Here is a 16,667-nt window from a genome sequence, read left to right as displayed (position 1 = left end):
TGCCTAGGCGTATTCAGGCATGCATTGCTGAGCGAGGAGGTCTAACAAAGTACTAAAACAAGACTGAGACTGTAAAAGGATGATGTTTTAACATGTTTATGTAAGTAAAACGCCAGAAGTTAATAAACGTAATGAGTTACATGACGCAACATGATTCTCAATAATTTCTGGGAATACTATATATGCAGCCTACTCAGAACTGGGTGAAGTAATTATCATGGGGGATCTAAATACAAAAGTCAAATCTGCTCATTATAGATTCACAGAAAATGTCCCATCAAGGAGAATGAACGAGACAATTCAAAGGTCAGGCCTTACTTCAGTGAACACTCTAGACCTCTGTTCAGGTCCAATCTGGACCTTCTGCTCTTATCAAGATGGACCACGCACTATGATTGACCATATCTTGTTACCTGAGTCGACCCTGAGTGATGTTTTATTTGCCCATATCCTAGACGATGCCCCCTTCAGTGTGTCTGACCACAACCCAGTCATCTGCCCCTTGTCCCTGCCATCACCTGTACCGAGACTCTGGCGAGAGGAATGTGGAGTTGTCTCCTGGGAAAAAGCGAGAAGCCAGGACAGGTTGAAGGATTATACCTTTGCGGTCTCCCATCTGATGTGGACTATTAAACCTCCCGTAGACGATTGTGAACTGATTGACATTGATGAATATTATTCAGCAATAACATGTACTATCTTGCATGCCAGCAGGGAGACACTATCAATGAAATCATTCAGGTCATTTCTGAAGCCATACTGGAACAAAATCGTGAATGATTCTCATAATCACGTGACTTCTATGCGCTCTGTTTGGCTTGCTGAAGGCAAACTTCGTGGCTCTGCATACACGTCCTACAGAGATTACAAAGCAGCAAAATCTGAGTTCAGGAAGCACATGAGACGAGCAAGTGAAAACCACATCTCACAGACTTTCCAAGAACTCGAACAATCCCATGACCTTGATATCCGAACCTTTTGGAATCGTGTGCGGTCAATCAGAGGGGGCCACAAGTCAACACTTTCCCCGATATTGTATCAAGGATCAGCGCACAGTGATCCAGAAGCCATATTTGATGCTTGGGCTAGCCATTTTAAGGATGTATATGCTGCCAAAAACCGAGACAATTTCAATTCTTCCTTACGTAAGCAGATACAATCCCTAGTTGAGGAGATGCAAGGAAGAACGCGTGATAAATGCAAGGAAGAACGTGATCCACAACCAATGAAATTCACATAATTGGAAGTCACCGAGTGCTGTACCAAGCTGCGGAACAATAAAGCTATCGGTGCTGACAAGATCGTATAAGAACAACTAAAGTATGGTGGCAGAACCCTGAGGTTTCACTTGGCAACTCTCTACATCATTCTTGAATCTGGACATACCCCGACAGCTTGGCGTGAGAGCATCCTGGTGCCTCTGTACAAAGGTGGTAATAAATCAAAGAAAGATCCGAACTCTTACCGTGACATATCACTCTCCCCTGTGTTGTCCAAGGTGTTTGAAATGGTGCTCCTGTCTCGACTGGGCGGTCTAAATCAAACTGACACCTTCCCTCATCCACAACAAATGGCATATTAATCTCAGTTATCTGCTCTTCACACATCCTTCAACTGCAAGAGACGATACACCATTACCACGAGCGAAAGGGGGATATCCACGTTGTGTTCCTGGATACATCAAAGGCCTTTGACACAGTATGGCACAATGGTTTGAAATATAAGTTATTCGAGAGTGGAATCAAAGGTTCCTTGTGGACTGTTCTTGACGACATGTACACTGGAATGAGGTGTCAAGTGTTCCTTGACTCAATGTATTCTAGGCCCATCCCTATGATGCAGGGCATCAGGCAAGGAGGTGTGCTGTCAGGGAAGTTGTATCTGCTGTACATAAACTCCCTGCTCCAAATACTCTCTCAGTGCTGCTGTGATGGACTTAAGTGTGTTTTCTCCCATTCAGGCAGATGATGTAGCACTCATTTCATCAAGGGTTTCTGCCCTCAGAGAGATGTTTAGGATTTCGGAGGAATACAGCAATGACGGGAGACATGTAATGTCAACCACCAAGAGTGAAATAGTGACTTTTCCATACCGACCGAGATCTCAACAACTAAAGCAGGTTGAAGTTAAGTTGTATGACCAACCTCACCATGGAAGGATACAATCTGTCATGTTGGAATAGTCTTGTCAAGTAACATGTCAAGCATAGAGCATGTGACGCGAGCTGCCATTTCCTTGTGGTGCGGCGTGAGATCACTCACAGCTTGTGGGTTTTACCCACGATTTGCAAACCCAATCATCAGCCTGACAGTTGTAAGCCGTGTGTTTCTTCCCAGAGCCCTCTACGGGTCTGAGTTGTGGACTAACCTTTCCAAAGTTGAGATCTTAATGCTGGAAAGATCTTACAGACACATCATTAAGTCAATGATTCCAAGACCTACCTCGTACCACTCGAACTGATACTTGTCTTGGACTCCTTGGAGTGCTGCCCCTAGAGGCAGTTATAGATCACCGGAAGTTGTGTTTTCTGGGTGGTCTCTTTAACAGAAACCACAAATATCTCCCTCACAAACTGTTCGTATCCTGGTTGATGTGCTACTTCCACAATGTCTCGTCATCATCGGTCGGATATGTGCTTGGTGTAGCCAGGGTGCTCAAGAAATACCTACTCTATTTGGTCACTTGGAAAAATTCTTAGAATCAGGATCCTTCTTGGGGCGTTCGAAGTGGAGGAGAATAGTGAAGACGTCAGTCAGAGAGTATCATGTGGCACAGTGGAACAGCCGGCTGGCAGATGACCCTGGCCTTCACAAGTTCCACTGGATACACCACTGGCTTGAAGTCCATCATGCATGGGCAGTGTCATTGCTTGACGCATCAGTCAGACATTGTTATCAAAGCTTGCTTGTGTGAAACAAGGCTGTGTCATCGGTGTGGTTTAATAAATGATGACCCCCTCACTCACGCCGTAGTTGTATGTGGATACACAGAGACAACTCGGGACGAACTGTGGTTAGGCCTAATCAATGTCGGACCATTTGAATTCAGCGTAAAACTTCACAACATGAACCCAACGGAACTGAGTGAGTGGTTGCTGTCACTTTCCCTTAATCAAAGAGGACATGACTGAGTTTACAACTCGGTGTGTAAAATACATCGATATCAGCATGACGTACAGAGCTGTGTTCCAGTGACTCATTGTCACTCGTGTCTTTGACTGATTCAATTCAAAGGTGATATTAGTTCAAATGTGTATGAAAATTCTGACATAAGTAGATAAATACAGTTTTCTTTCTGTACTCTTCATCATGAAGGAATAAAAGATTATATATACCAAGAACTTTCCGGAGAAAAGAAAGCTCTCTGATCCTGCAGCATACTGCAAAACTCAGAGTGTCAGAAGGGTTGTGCTCCCGGTGGAGAACCCAGACACTCTCCTAATCTGCACCAAGAGACAGAGAGATTAGGAGGTACCAAAACAAGGTCTCGGAAAACAATGGGCGAGTCAGACAACAGTGTACTTGGGATGCAAGTGGGGCATTGCACAAAGCGAGGTTTATCATGGTTTTCCAATATCTTTAGATTTTTTCTATGATCATTACTGATGTTGCAACTTTGACACCAGCTAATTGCATTTGTCTGAATGTCTAACTACATCTGTTGGAATATGTTCATTTTCTCATTAATATGGGTCCACAGGGTTCCACTTTCAGGTGCTCGTCTGTACTTCATAAAAACAAGTTTGGTTGGGTCTCTATTTCCGTTTTTTTTTTGTCAAGATGATGTAGTATCACATAAAACAGATATTTCCTTTGTAATTTCTGTCAAACCTTTACATTGATGTTTCATACAATCTGAATTGTCAGAAGCAAGCAGCCTCTATATGACCCAGGTGCTACTGTTAATGGTCACCTCTGCCAACTTCCTGGGTCCATGAACTTTCATCATTGGAAAAAAGTAAATACTATTAATATGAAAGATATAATGACCATGAAAAACGGTTTGTCCCAAAATGGCATACACTTTCACCTTACAATGCCATAGTAAATGTTCATTCAATGTGTCCCAGTGTGTGCAATTAACAATGAGTGAGTGAGTGAGCTGGGTTTACTATGCCACTTTTCGCAACACTCCTGCAATACCATGGCATGGGACACCACAAACAGGCTTCACACATTGTACCCATGTGTGGAGTCAATCTGAGTTTAACAAGTAAATAACTATCAATGAGTTGAGTTTGTTCAAACTGCTGACAGGCCATGGTTAGGACGGGATACATGGGGTGAACTGAGTTGCACACACTGTACTTGAACCACAATTAATATAGTCATCAATACACAAGGTCTGTAAAACAAACACGAAGGCAATGTTTCATTTCATTAATAACATATTCATTCATACAGCAGGAATGTACATGTTGATTTGTTGGTACATGAAGGTGTCATCAACAAGAATCCACTCATTACATCCATATCAGTACAACCACGCAATAAGGGAACGTTCAGGTAGAAAGCCAGACATTGGTGTCCACAATCCACTGGTTTCATAACAACTATCTCAACCCATGCACTTTTTACATACAAGTACATACAGAGCATTAACTTCCCACCTATAACAAATTATATATTTTGATTGTTCATTATTGATGTCTTTTAGATGGAATACAGGATCTGACCTGTTTTCTTACCATTCAAAATTCTTCTGGTCCATAAATCAAATTACCATGGCAATTGTTAAGAGTGCAATGAAACATATGATCTTCAATTTCCGATATGTGAAGGTATGCTGTAGCTAGTGATATTCATAAGTTTCATTGTGCAGAAGAGACTGAGTGAAAACATGTGAATAACACCATGTAAACACATACTCCTTGCACAAAGTAATTGCACCTACAACTATACCCCAACATGTAGACACAACAGACCTCATGCTCTGTACAAATGGACACTGGTTACACATACATAACCTGTCCTATTCCCCACCCTCACTTACAAACAAAAATTCAGAAGTGGCAAAATAACACTATTCATCAAAATATCTTCAGACTGTCGAAATACTTCTGTATATCCTATCATCTGTCACAAGACCACCATTTATGACAATACCAAGTTTGTAGGCCACTCAAATGACAACCATTTGTGACAAGAGAAATATCTCCAATTTGTGCATGTATGAGCAGACTAGAAAATAAAGCTTAACAAAGAGGAGTCCCACTGGGAAGCCGCTGATACAGGACCCTTGGTGGGCAGCCCCATCTCCTTCAATATGCATGGGGACTATGTCTAAATAGAACATAAATCACACTTTAGTAAATCTCCACTTCCAAGAGTGCAGGAAGCACAACATCTACACAACAAACTTCTGTCTATCACAGTAACTCCCATAGCTTGGTGAAGCGCAGTTTTATGGGGAAAGGAACATAATATGAGCCATAATGAATAGAAAATCAGAAAGTCAAAAGACCAAACATATAACATTTCTCTCATGATCACTGGCAGAAAAGGAAATCAGCTTAGCAGGAGACAGTGTTTACTGTCAACAATACTGACCAATTGTCAATTTTAACTGATCATCTCAAGATTGTTTCTGAAGAGTGTCCACTCTTTAAAAAAAAGCACAACTTGATTAAGATTTTGGCAACAAATAACCAGGACATAATGGACTCTATGCCACAGTAATGATAAGCAAAACAACACAAAATACATATCTAACAACATAAAACATACAGAATGAACTAAAAAAGCACAAAAATATAGATAATCTCAATTTATATATTTCGTCTTTCAATAGGTCATAAAGACATTTCTAAAGTCCGACTTAGTGTAAAAATCTTCCCATAAGTGTTCCATGAACACAATCGGTTAGCACTTACAAATACAAACATTTCAGCGTTTTCACTTTGTACAAGAAAGCAATTGAAACAACTGAATACCATCTCCAGTTTAAACAATGTATCTTCAAACAAACATTACAGAAGATACATACCTAAACAAAAAAAACCAAATCACCAAACATCTTAAAATATATCTATCTTCCAGGCATTTTTTGATTAAGTCACATTGTCCAAATACTTAGCAGTCAAGCTATCTTCAACATATTTGATGCTTAGACTGGAAGTAGCTTTTTTCAGATCGAGAAGCAAAATACAGTGACTGTTCTCGGGGATCTAGCTAGGCCTGCCTGGAGGCTGGTGGTTTACCCCAAGTGTGAAGCAAATATAGCTTAATATTCTGGAATTAACAATTTGCTGCATGTGCAGATAGAGTAAGAGCCAATGTTACATTAACTAGATGTCACTTGGAACAATAAACAAAAACACTGTTTAATATCTAGATTTACATTTTCACATTCTTATAAGAATACAGGATTCAAATCTAGAGTTGGCAGATCCTAACCGGACACAACTTCCCGAAATTGAGACAGACATAAAAAAGCATCAAATATGTCAAAAATGGCGGTTTGCTGTTGTGATGGTTTTCTTCCTCAAGGCAGGTAAAGTGATCTCTAGCCATAGATAGCTCCACAGTTTGCACAGCGTCTCTGTCTCATTGCCAAACAACATAAAATACCAATGGGGAAAAACAGGATGGCACACAAAACTCCAAGGCAGGTGAAGTCATCTTCAAGGATCCCCACCTAAAACATGCAAGGGGCATGTTAGTCAAACAAGTCACACTGATGTACATCCAGCACCAGAGCTGGTGATTTCATCAAAAGCTTCTAAATTTCTGCTCCGTGGATACAATATATACAGTTGGATAATTAAGAATATATTTCTTTTTCAGAAGAAGTCCTCCTTGGGGTACATATATAGCATTGAGAATATAAGAATATTGAGAATATATATTTATGACTTTTCATGCATAGAATATGTAGAAAATCTACCATTCATCTTTTGACATTACATTACATTACATTACATTACATTACATTACATTACATTACATTACATTACATTACATTACATTATACTGATATGTTGGGCCCATTAACTCACACGACAAGCTGGGCATCCTCCTACTACCACAACTTGGGATGTTGGTTGTGTGACAGTCACATTGTAGTTCTGGTAGCTGGGAACGGCCCCAGCAGGTGGTCCTAGGGGAGGGGCCATGCCCTTGGGTGGCGCATATGCTCCTGCAGGGGGACCATAGCCCTGAACAGGCTGGTAGGCCCCTGCTGGGGTTCCATAGCCTTGCTGGGGTTGGTAGGCTGCAAAACATTTCAAACAATTAGGGACAAGGTAAAGTTGAAGAAAAGCAGCACAATTCAGATCCTGCAAAAAAATGGCTGCAATCCAACATGGAATAATACCATCTTTATCCCAATTAACAGACTACACTGTCCCATCCTTCACAACACAGACCCTGAACGCATGTACACCAGCTATTGTATCCACCGTCCCATCCTACACAACAGAGATTCTGAATGTATTTACACCAGCTACTGTATCCACTGTCCCATTCCCATCCTACACACCAGAGATCCTGAACGTATTTACACCAGCTATTGTATCCACTGTTCCATCCTACACACCAGAGATCCTGAACGTATTTACACCAGCTATTGTATCCACCGTCCCATCCTACACACCAGAGATCCTGAACGTATTTACACCAGCTCCTGTATCCACTGTCCAATCCTACACAACAGAGATTCTGAATGTATTTACACCAGCTGCTGTATCCACTGTCCCATTCCCATCCTACACACCAGAGATCCTGAACGTATGTACACCAGCTACTGTATCCACTGTTCCATCCCATATGACAAAGATGTCCTACCTCCAGCAGGGGGTCCTGCAGAATATGGTGGTGGTGGTGGCGGTGCTGACATCACGATGTGATAACTGAAAACAAAAACAGTGATGGCGTTTACTTCAGACAGCACAGAAACACATGCTAAAGCAGGCCCTGAGTACTATTACATACTATCCCTTTTCCAGTTGGTATGGAAAATCTAGCTCATGGAGCAAATGTCAACACATTTCACAATATTTCAGTCAAAAGTGGATAATACAATTGACATAACAGATTCATGACAATTTACTGTTTCCGTTGAGGTTGAGATGATGTTTTTCGATCATTATGTTTTGACAATAAACAACGATAAATAGTTCGTTACTACTTGACACAAGCAGTTGAGTGGAAGTTCAAATATCGCAATGCTTTAGGAGGCAACTATAATCTGGAACATTCTTGAGAGGTATGTAGAAGTTGATAAATATATAAGATGAGTGTATGGATGACAACTTCTTCTGTCTATTGTACAATGGAAACTGTCAAAACCGGCATCTCTCCAATCCAGCAAGTTGTCAAACATTGGCTTAAAATCTCTGACCCATTCTTGGTTTGTGCATTTATCATCAGCACTACATGGGCTACTTCTTGCCTCTCTTTTAGGTCATTAAAGACATGAGTACAAAATATACGAGAGATACCATAATTTACAGGAAGCCAGAAAAGTGTGAGAGAGAGAGAGAGAGAGAGAGTCAGTCTGTGTGCATGTCTGTATGTGTGTGTATCTGTGTATCTGAAACAATCACAATGTAGTATCATATAGCACTTTTCATAATGAGTCAGTGGGCAAGCGTGATCTTCCTTCACGCTATAGCATTACCAGGTTTAGCATTACATCAAGACCAACAGTTGTGTGAACATCATGTGCTCATGTTGCATGTCCAGCCCAGGCATGCTGGGTTTCTGGGTTAACATGCTGTTTAAAAATGGAAGCTGACACATGATAGTTGTGCTTGAAGCATACACTTCATATGTTGGGAGTCTACAGTTAACATAAGTCCAAAAACATTTTCTTATACTTGTTGTAGTAGGGGGTCATAACATAATATTATGTACATGAATCAACGTTGTTATTATTCTTATAATTAGGACACTTACATACATGATATATCACTAACTCTAGGGCATGCAGTAAGTGTATCCAAAATAAAGGACATTATCACTATGAATAAGACAAGCTGTTCATTAGACACTAGAAGGTAAAGTGTCATATGAATTATACCACCAGGTACCCATTTTCTGCAAGGTGAACAGAGGCAATTTTTAAACTTGTCTAAGGTGGGACCAAATATGTCATGTGTGCTTTGTGGGGCACTTGAAACTTGAAGTCAAGCTGCCATACTTGAAAAGAACCCTTCACAACTTAACTTCAATTGATTTGTAGCCACAGAGAGAGATTAAAGGACACACAACTATGCTACAAAAACAAGAAAAGATCTACAGATGATAATGTATACTTGCTGAATGAGTGAGTTTTATGCTGCTTTTAGCATATACTTATTGAAACGGTGGCCATGTAGTCGTAAGGATGTGCTCATGATTATTCTTTGAACTCCAGCTTAGAATCCAGATGCTAACGAAGATATCCACGCAGGAAAAACTCCCACATTCATCTAGCACATACAGATGGTTATCGGTGATACGCAACAGCTGTGTTCCTGCAATCACTGACCTGGGGTCCTGTTTGTCCTCAGCTGTGTGTCTTCACCAGTGTATGGTAGGTATTCTAGCAGTGGTCTGCTGAGGCAGGAGGGCTATCCCACAGATATATACAACTCAGTGACTCACCAATATCTTATATAACCTGGCCTGCTGTTTTACTTCCTGAATTTAAACACACTTTCTCTGCCTCATGCATCTTAATGTGTCATCAGCACCTTTCACTGTCTTTCAATGGCTAAAAGTCAGAAATCATCAATCAGAACCAAACTTTCAAATTTAGGGAAATAAACATGATAAAGAAGTCATACTTCTGGAAATACTAAAGACATTTGTTTTTCAACGGACTCCAGTACCGCAAAATCACCAACCCCAAATTATGTTGATGAAAATATATGGGTATAAGTCTGAAATTTGTTTCGAAATTTTTAAATTTGGTTCTCCACAATGTATTACATGCATTCTTTCATTTGACATTTGTTTCATATTTTTTCACCATGGTTAACCACAATATATCACATACACTTTGTTACCTGTAACTAGATAAAATAAACCCTCCCATGCCTCATTCCATGCATTCTTGAAAACTTTGCCCATTGATGAGTGTTACCATGATCATCAGACATAAAGTAAGACACACCAATTTTACAACATGTACTTAAGTTCAAATGTCTCTAAACACGATTTACCAATACTTAGCTAGATGGGTATGCTTAGTGCCGGGTAGTACATACTAGCAACTAGCACTTACTATAACTTTTGTTCACACACACAAAGGATAGGTGACATGTACCTTTTTCACAGTGAACAACATTGTTCATAATTGCATGAATTTGTCTTACACTGACATATTGTAAATTATGACTGGGATGATGAGCTGTCATTACCACGTGTAATGAGTACTGCCTCACATATCACCAATCTCCCAGCTAACAGTGCCAGTGCTGGTAGTATTGTTCTGGCCTGTACTGTTGGTACTGGCATAATGTACGCCAGTATAGAGCCAGTATTAGACCAGTGCTTATTTTCCTTTAGTGGCTTGTTACAAGCAAAACTGTACCCGGCCACATATGGATGGTTACCGTAGACACAACACAACCATGTTGTACAGGCCCAGTACTTGCCCAGTACAGGCAGTGCACTTCTTGTCTTGGGCATTGTGGGAGATTATCTCAGGACCATGTCATCTGCTCTAGAATGGTGGCCAAAAGGTAGAGGTTGACACTTTCCATATTTCTGAGTGTAAATTGATATGATGTGACTCTAAATACCAACAATCTTGTTTTGAATCACTTGTGGAGACTCTTGCTACTCAAGTTAAGTGTTGAGCTAAAGTTTGAATTATAACATGCAGTATAAACAGTCCGAGACGTAACGTGTACGCGAGACGGCCTATCGTCTCTTGTCCGCGAGACGGTGCGCTCCGCGGTACTAACCGAAGCGCTTCCCCCTAATTAATTCAATCACCGTGGAACCACCTCGATTGGGTGCGAACACGATGCAGGGTAATTAAAGCGTCCCGTAAAATCCCCAAGGGTGGTGGGGTACTTGACAGTCGTGAATGAACAGGTTTTTCGATCTCGGATGCCACGCTTTCGTCATTTGCACTCAACATATTACAACCTGCAGAATACAAGTTGTTTTTCCGACAAAATATTTACAACCATCCTAGGTTGATGCATACTTGGCCTCTGTATTAGGCTATGATGCATATCTCTCTGAATATCTCCACGGGTATGAATCTGCAATACTTCATTGCCAAGACGATTATAGCAAACAGATTTGTAGTCTTAGCTAGTGTTCACCATTGGAACCGAACCAAATGCAAACGTTTCTGAACCTCTTGAAAGAGAAATGATGTTTCTTTTAAGACCACCGTAAATAGATGTGCATTGTGTAAAATGACAGAAGTTGGGAAGAAAACAAACTAATTAGACGCTAACTGTTATAAGGTTTCAAGCGGCTCACTGATCTCGTGTTTGCTTATTGCAAGTTGAGGATGGTGTTCCTCTGTACGGTCCAGCTTGCGAATGATGACTTGTTGATCATGAAAATGCATATAAGTAACTTGAACCTAATTTATGCCTTCGGAAATTGACATGATTTGATAAAGGCATTTAAAAAAAGAAATTACACTTTGTGACATAATTTCGAAATGAAAAAAGTACAAAAATACAAATTTAAGTAAGGAAACTTAACGCCCCCTGCAGGTTGTAATATCTTTCGCTCCCTCTTTCGATCAAACTCCATATGACCTGGCAGATACATTACGCATTCGGTAAGCTCATGCTAACTCTACAAATCATCATTTTCTGAAGAATTGTGCATCATGTCGGCGATTTGCTTAACATCCCTCATCCTGGAAGACATCATTCCTCCATCCCCTTCAGTGTGCACAGTATATTAAGGTAAGAATGTGTTGTTTCACTTACCCTGTACACATACAGGCAACTTCAATTAGATCGAATACATACGTATTTGCATACATACCTTTTCTACAACAAAACTAACAACACACATTACGAGATCTACTTCAGGTAAAAACTGGGACTTTCTTGTTTACACATATTCTATGTATATGCTTGAAACAGAAAAGGTTTTCGGTCCTGGAAGACAGCATGGCCAGTGGAAGACAACCAGCCCCATGTATAATCCTGCATGCTGCGTTGGACTGGGAATGGCCAAATGCCCGTTTCCGCCTGGAGTCAGCAGAATGAGGGAACATGCACATTCCAGGGAACATTGCATTATTTGTCATAAAAACGAAAATGTAAGAAGCTTTCACTGAATGTTCTAGATGTATGTAGTACAGCTATGGTTATGAAACACAGGTACATATTTCAAATACATCAGTGCGGCGAATTGTGCTTGTCTTGGTTCATCTTTTTGGCCGAATGCAACACAATTAACTTTCATTTGGATTACGCAATTTATTGTATCACACAAGTGACACTGGAGTGAAGACTGGGCCGAACGCGGCCAGGCATAGTTAATGACTGTAGTTGGGTATCACTGAATATACAGGTGGAGACAGGCAACAGGTGTGATGCAGTACAGCACGTTACTTCAGGGTGTGTACATCTAATGAGTTTGCAGACAGTTTACAAGGCTATCTGGTGGACACGGGGGGCGATTGTGTAATTTCCTGTTTACGGTGCCTTTGTCGTCCGAGGTATATTTTATGATAGCTTGAAAACACATAATTAAATGCTAATTACATGTATTCTGTTTCCTGTTTGTGTTTGATAATCTGTGAAAGGCCATAGAAATGTTTATTTTGTGGTGACAAATATTCAAGTCGCATGGAGGTGGGCAAAATAGCGTTTTCTTACTTCATTCCGATTGAACTGATCACGTGATAACGATCTCTCACATGATAATGAGATGACATATTCATGAGGAAGAAAATAGTAAAATTGTTCCAGATGATTACAAACTCACAATATTGTCCATAGCATTACTGATCGACGACTTGTAAACAGATTTTTATTGCCTAATGTTATAATTTTTTTGAAAGTGTTCTGTTTTGGTATGAAGGAGTTATTCTTGTACTGATTATCTTCGAAGAGTACTTGAAAGTGCTGTGCGTCGTTGTCAACACTATCATCGGCTTTCCTCTCTTTTACTTTGGTAGATGGTTTAAATAGTATTCATAGAGAAAAACAATACATTCAAAGCCAACACAGAAATATATATTCTATGTATATGTGTGAAATAGGAAGGGTTTTCCTTCCTGGGCGACAGCATGGACAGGGGAAGACAACCAGACCCAGCTACAGTCCAGCATGTTGGTTTGGACAGCCTTTTCAGCCATCATCTCCATAATGAAGAAATATGTGTATACCAGGGAGTTTTGCATTATTTGTCATAATTACGTAACCTTTCATTGAATGTTTTATATGTATTTAGTATAACTATGGAAATAGTTATATATTCTCGAACACAGGTGCATGTTCAAAATAAAGATCATGTTTGTGTGAAATGTGCACACGGGTGAAAATTGCCGTCAAAAACTGACTATTTTTGTTCGTACTTCTGGGAAGCGTCTCTCGTACGCGTAACGAAATTGTGAGGCCGTTTGTGTGTCTGTGACGAGCGGTGGGTGGAAAGTAGATGTGTTTCATCGCGATTGTACACCTATGTGCATTCGTGTACACGAACAAGTACTTATACGAGGTAAATCTGCATGGAACAAGCTTTCAGAAAATATAAAGATCATGTTTGTGTGAAATGTGCACATAGGTGAAAATTGCCGTCAAAACCTGACTACTTTCGTTCATGCTTCTGGGTAGCGCCTCTCGTACGCGTAACGAAATTGTGAGGCCGTTTGTGTGTCTGACGAGCGGTGGGTGGAAAGTAGATGTGTTTCATCGCGATTGTACACCTATGTGCATTCGTGTACACGAACAAGTACTTATACGAGGTAAATCTGCATGGAACAAGCTTTCAGAAAATATAAAGATCATGTTTGTGTGAAATGTGCACATAGGTGAAAATTGCCGTCAAAAACTGACTACTTTCGTTCGTGCTTCTGGGTAGCGTCTCTCGTACGCGTAACGAAATTGTGAGGCCGTTTGTGTGTCTGTGACGAGCGGTGGGTGGAAAGTAGATGTGTTTCATCGCGATTGTACACCTATGTGCATTCGTGTACACGAACAAGTACTTATACGAGGTAAATCTGCATGGAACAAGCTTTCAGAAAATATAAAGATCATGTTTGTGTGAAATGTGCACACACGTGAAAATTGCCGTCAAAAGTCTCAAATCTACTGCTATAGCAGCAAACATAAAACGTAAAACTGTTTTTACATCGGTAGAAGTGGTCGTGTCTTCCAATGATTATACTTCCAACAAAAAGAGTATTCCGCATGAAAAAATGTTATTCGTGATTTTGTTATAATTTATTATATCCTCATTGTTGTAACGTAAGAAAAATATCGCCATGTAAATTACGTACGCTTCGGACAGTCCAAGACGCAAGACGGATGTTTTGACTGAGCAATTTAGTCAGGCATTAGTTGCCTGCCATTAATGACACGGTAACCCAGTCACTTATACGCGAGACAGTTCGCGCAGTTTCGAAGAAAGTAAACATGTTTCAACACAATAACAAACAGGTGTGCGTTGGTGTGCATCGAAAACTGCATATATATTATGAATCTACGATGAATGAGCTTTCAGAAAATACTAAATTTAAGTTTCCGAAAAATATGTACATTGGTGAAATTCTCTGTTAAATATCGTCATTTTTTGCTCAAATTTTGCACTTTTTTGTCATTTTTTGACAATTTAATTTCCTCTTTTTATGCTTTCATTCACGTCATCCAATAACTTGACCATCATTCAACAACTGTAGCAAATTTTGTTTAATTATTTTCATAAATAACACTTTTAGACGCGTTTTTGTGTGACATGCAGAATTTCCCTGTCTATGATCAGGCAGTCAGGTAGTCACTTGTACACGTAACGGGAGACCGTCTCGTGTACACGTTACGTCCTCTACTGATAAATAAACAAATCACGCAAAACCTGTTTGCATATCTAATTCAAGAACATAAGTTCAATTCAGGAGGAATTAAACTCATATGGATAATTTATGTTTTGTTTTGTTTTCTCCTTCAGATTATTTTTGCTTGGTATCAGCTTGTTTTAAACAGTAGAAACGGTATTAAACTTATAACCGGGCCAGTGCCGGTCAAACTATAGGCAACCGTTACGTGTGTACTGGGCCAGTTCAGCGTAAGTGTGCAAAATAGTGCAGGCCCAGTTCTGGAATGCCTAAAATGGGCCTGATGCTCTAACTTCACTGGGCCAGTACTGGCCCAGTTAAGTGATGTTAGGGTCTGTGACGTCATACTTTATGTGCACATGAATGTAGGACTTCACTTTCATTACATGTACGTATCCCCACTCCGGCGCAGCGATGACTTAGTGTAACATCACTGCAACAGGCTAATTTGCACATCATGTGACCAGCCTTTTCTCTAGTTTGTAAACAACACGCATATTCATAAATAAGCAGAGACTGGCATAATGCAAACGATTCTGCGCTGTTTCCACATTGTTTTACACTGTAACGTAAAAAGTCTTTTACAACCATGACCGGTTTATGACAATACATATTTATATTTCAAACTGGCTGCATTGTTTGCACTCCATATGGCTTCAATGACACCACATAGAGTTGACAACTAATATAAACAAAGGATCACTACACAAGTCGAAACAGTGTTACACGTTTAAGGATAATTTCTCTGTGAAACTAAACCATTTTAACAAGGATGTTTAATAAGATGTGTAGACTCATAAAATATATATACGTTAAGAAATATGTACACTATGTTGAATGGACTGTGTAAGATAAGATGAATTGTCACATCTTTCTGGCCTGTGGCAGTGGTACTAGGCTGGCTAAGTGTCGTTCTATGTGGTTTTACTATCTTAACAAAACATCTGCATCACCCACACAGTGCTCAATGAATCCCTACACAAACCCAAAATCTTTGTTGTTGTTGTTGTTTTGTTTATCTTTAATTCCATGGCACAAACTCCTGATAATGTGACCTAGCAAACAGTTTTGACAACGTTAACAAGGTAGATAAATGAACAGACTGTAGACACGTACTGTAGCTACTGTCATATGAATTATGATAAGATAATATCAAACTTTTTTGTATCCGAGCACCAGCAATGACGATAAAGTTGACTCCAATCCAAAGAATTAGTTCTATCGATCTACAACGAAGGACATAACCAAGAACAATATGTATGACACTTTCTCGTTTCGTCCAAATATGAGACACGGAAAAGGTACACAGATCTCCAAGCATGAGTTCATAAAACGTGAACGGCATGTATCCCATGGTTGTAGTATCCTAGATATCAAGATTCTTAGGTACTGGGAGAGAGAATCCCCACAGTTCTCTGCTCGTATACAACAACTAGACGTTTCCGAACCATATTTACCTCTTGCTGTCACAGACTCTTTTCGTTATTTGTGTACTCAGAATGTGTACGCGATCACAAACAAGGAAATAAATCTCTCGTGACTGAAATTTCACCGTCACATGACAATACGGTTTTCGTTAGGCTTCGCATAATTTCGGTTTTACTTCGGCTATCACGGAATGGTACGAGTGCTCACCGGCGGCAACGATTTGATAAAACTGAAACCAGTTTTTACAATAAAACGGAACACGTGACTAAAAA

The 16,667-nt window shown here is 40.0% G+C and overlaps 1 protein-coding gene across 1 annotated transcript; it reads right to left on the bottom strand.

Moving 5' to 3' along the window:
• Window positions 1-4,369: 4,369 nt before the first annotated feature.
• Window positions 4,370-16,577, bottom strand: LOC137285232 (membrane protein BRI3-like). Its single transcript, XM_067817527.1, has 4 exons — window positions 16,425-16,577; window positions 7,785-7,849; window positions 6,998-7,212; window positions 4,370-6,636 (listed from the first exon to the last, which is right to left on the bottom strand). Exons 2-4 carry the CDS (start codon window positions 7,834-7,836, stop codon window positions 6,505-6,507), a joined length of 399 nt encoding a protein of 132 aa, XP_067673628.1. The 5' UTR covers window positions 7,837-7,849; window positions 16,425-16,577; the 3' UTR covers window positions 4,370-6,504.
• Window positions 16,578-16,667: the final 90 nt, after the last annotated feature.

This window comes from Haliotis asinina, chromosome 5 (genome assembly GCF_037392515.1).
Source record: "Haliotis asinina isolate JCU_RB_2024 chromosome 5, JCU_Hal_asi_v2, whole genome shotgun sequence".
Taxonomy (NCBI): Eukaryota; Metazoa; Mollusca; class Gastropoda; order Lepetellida; family Haliotidae; genus Haliotis; species Haliotis asinina.
This window is presented reverse-complemented; position numbering and strand designations above follow the sequence as displayed.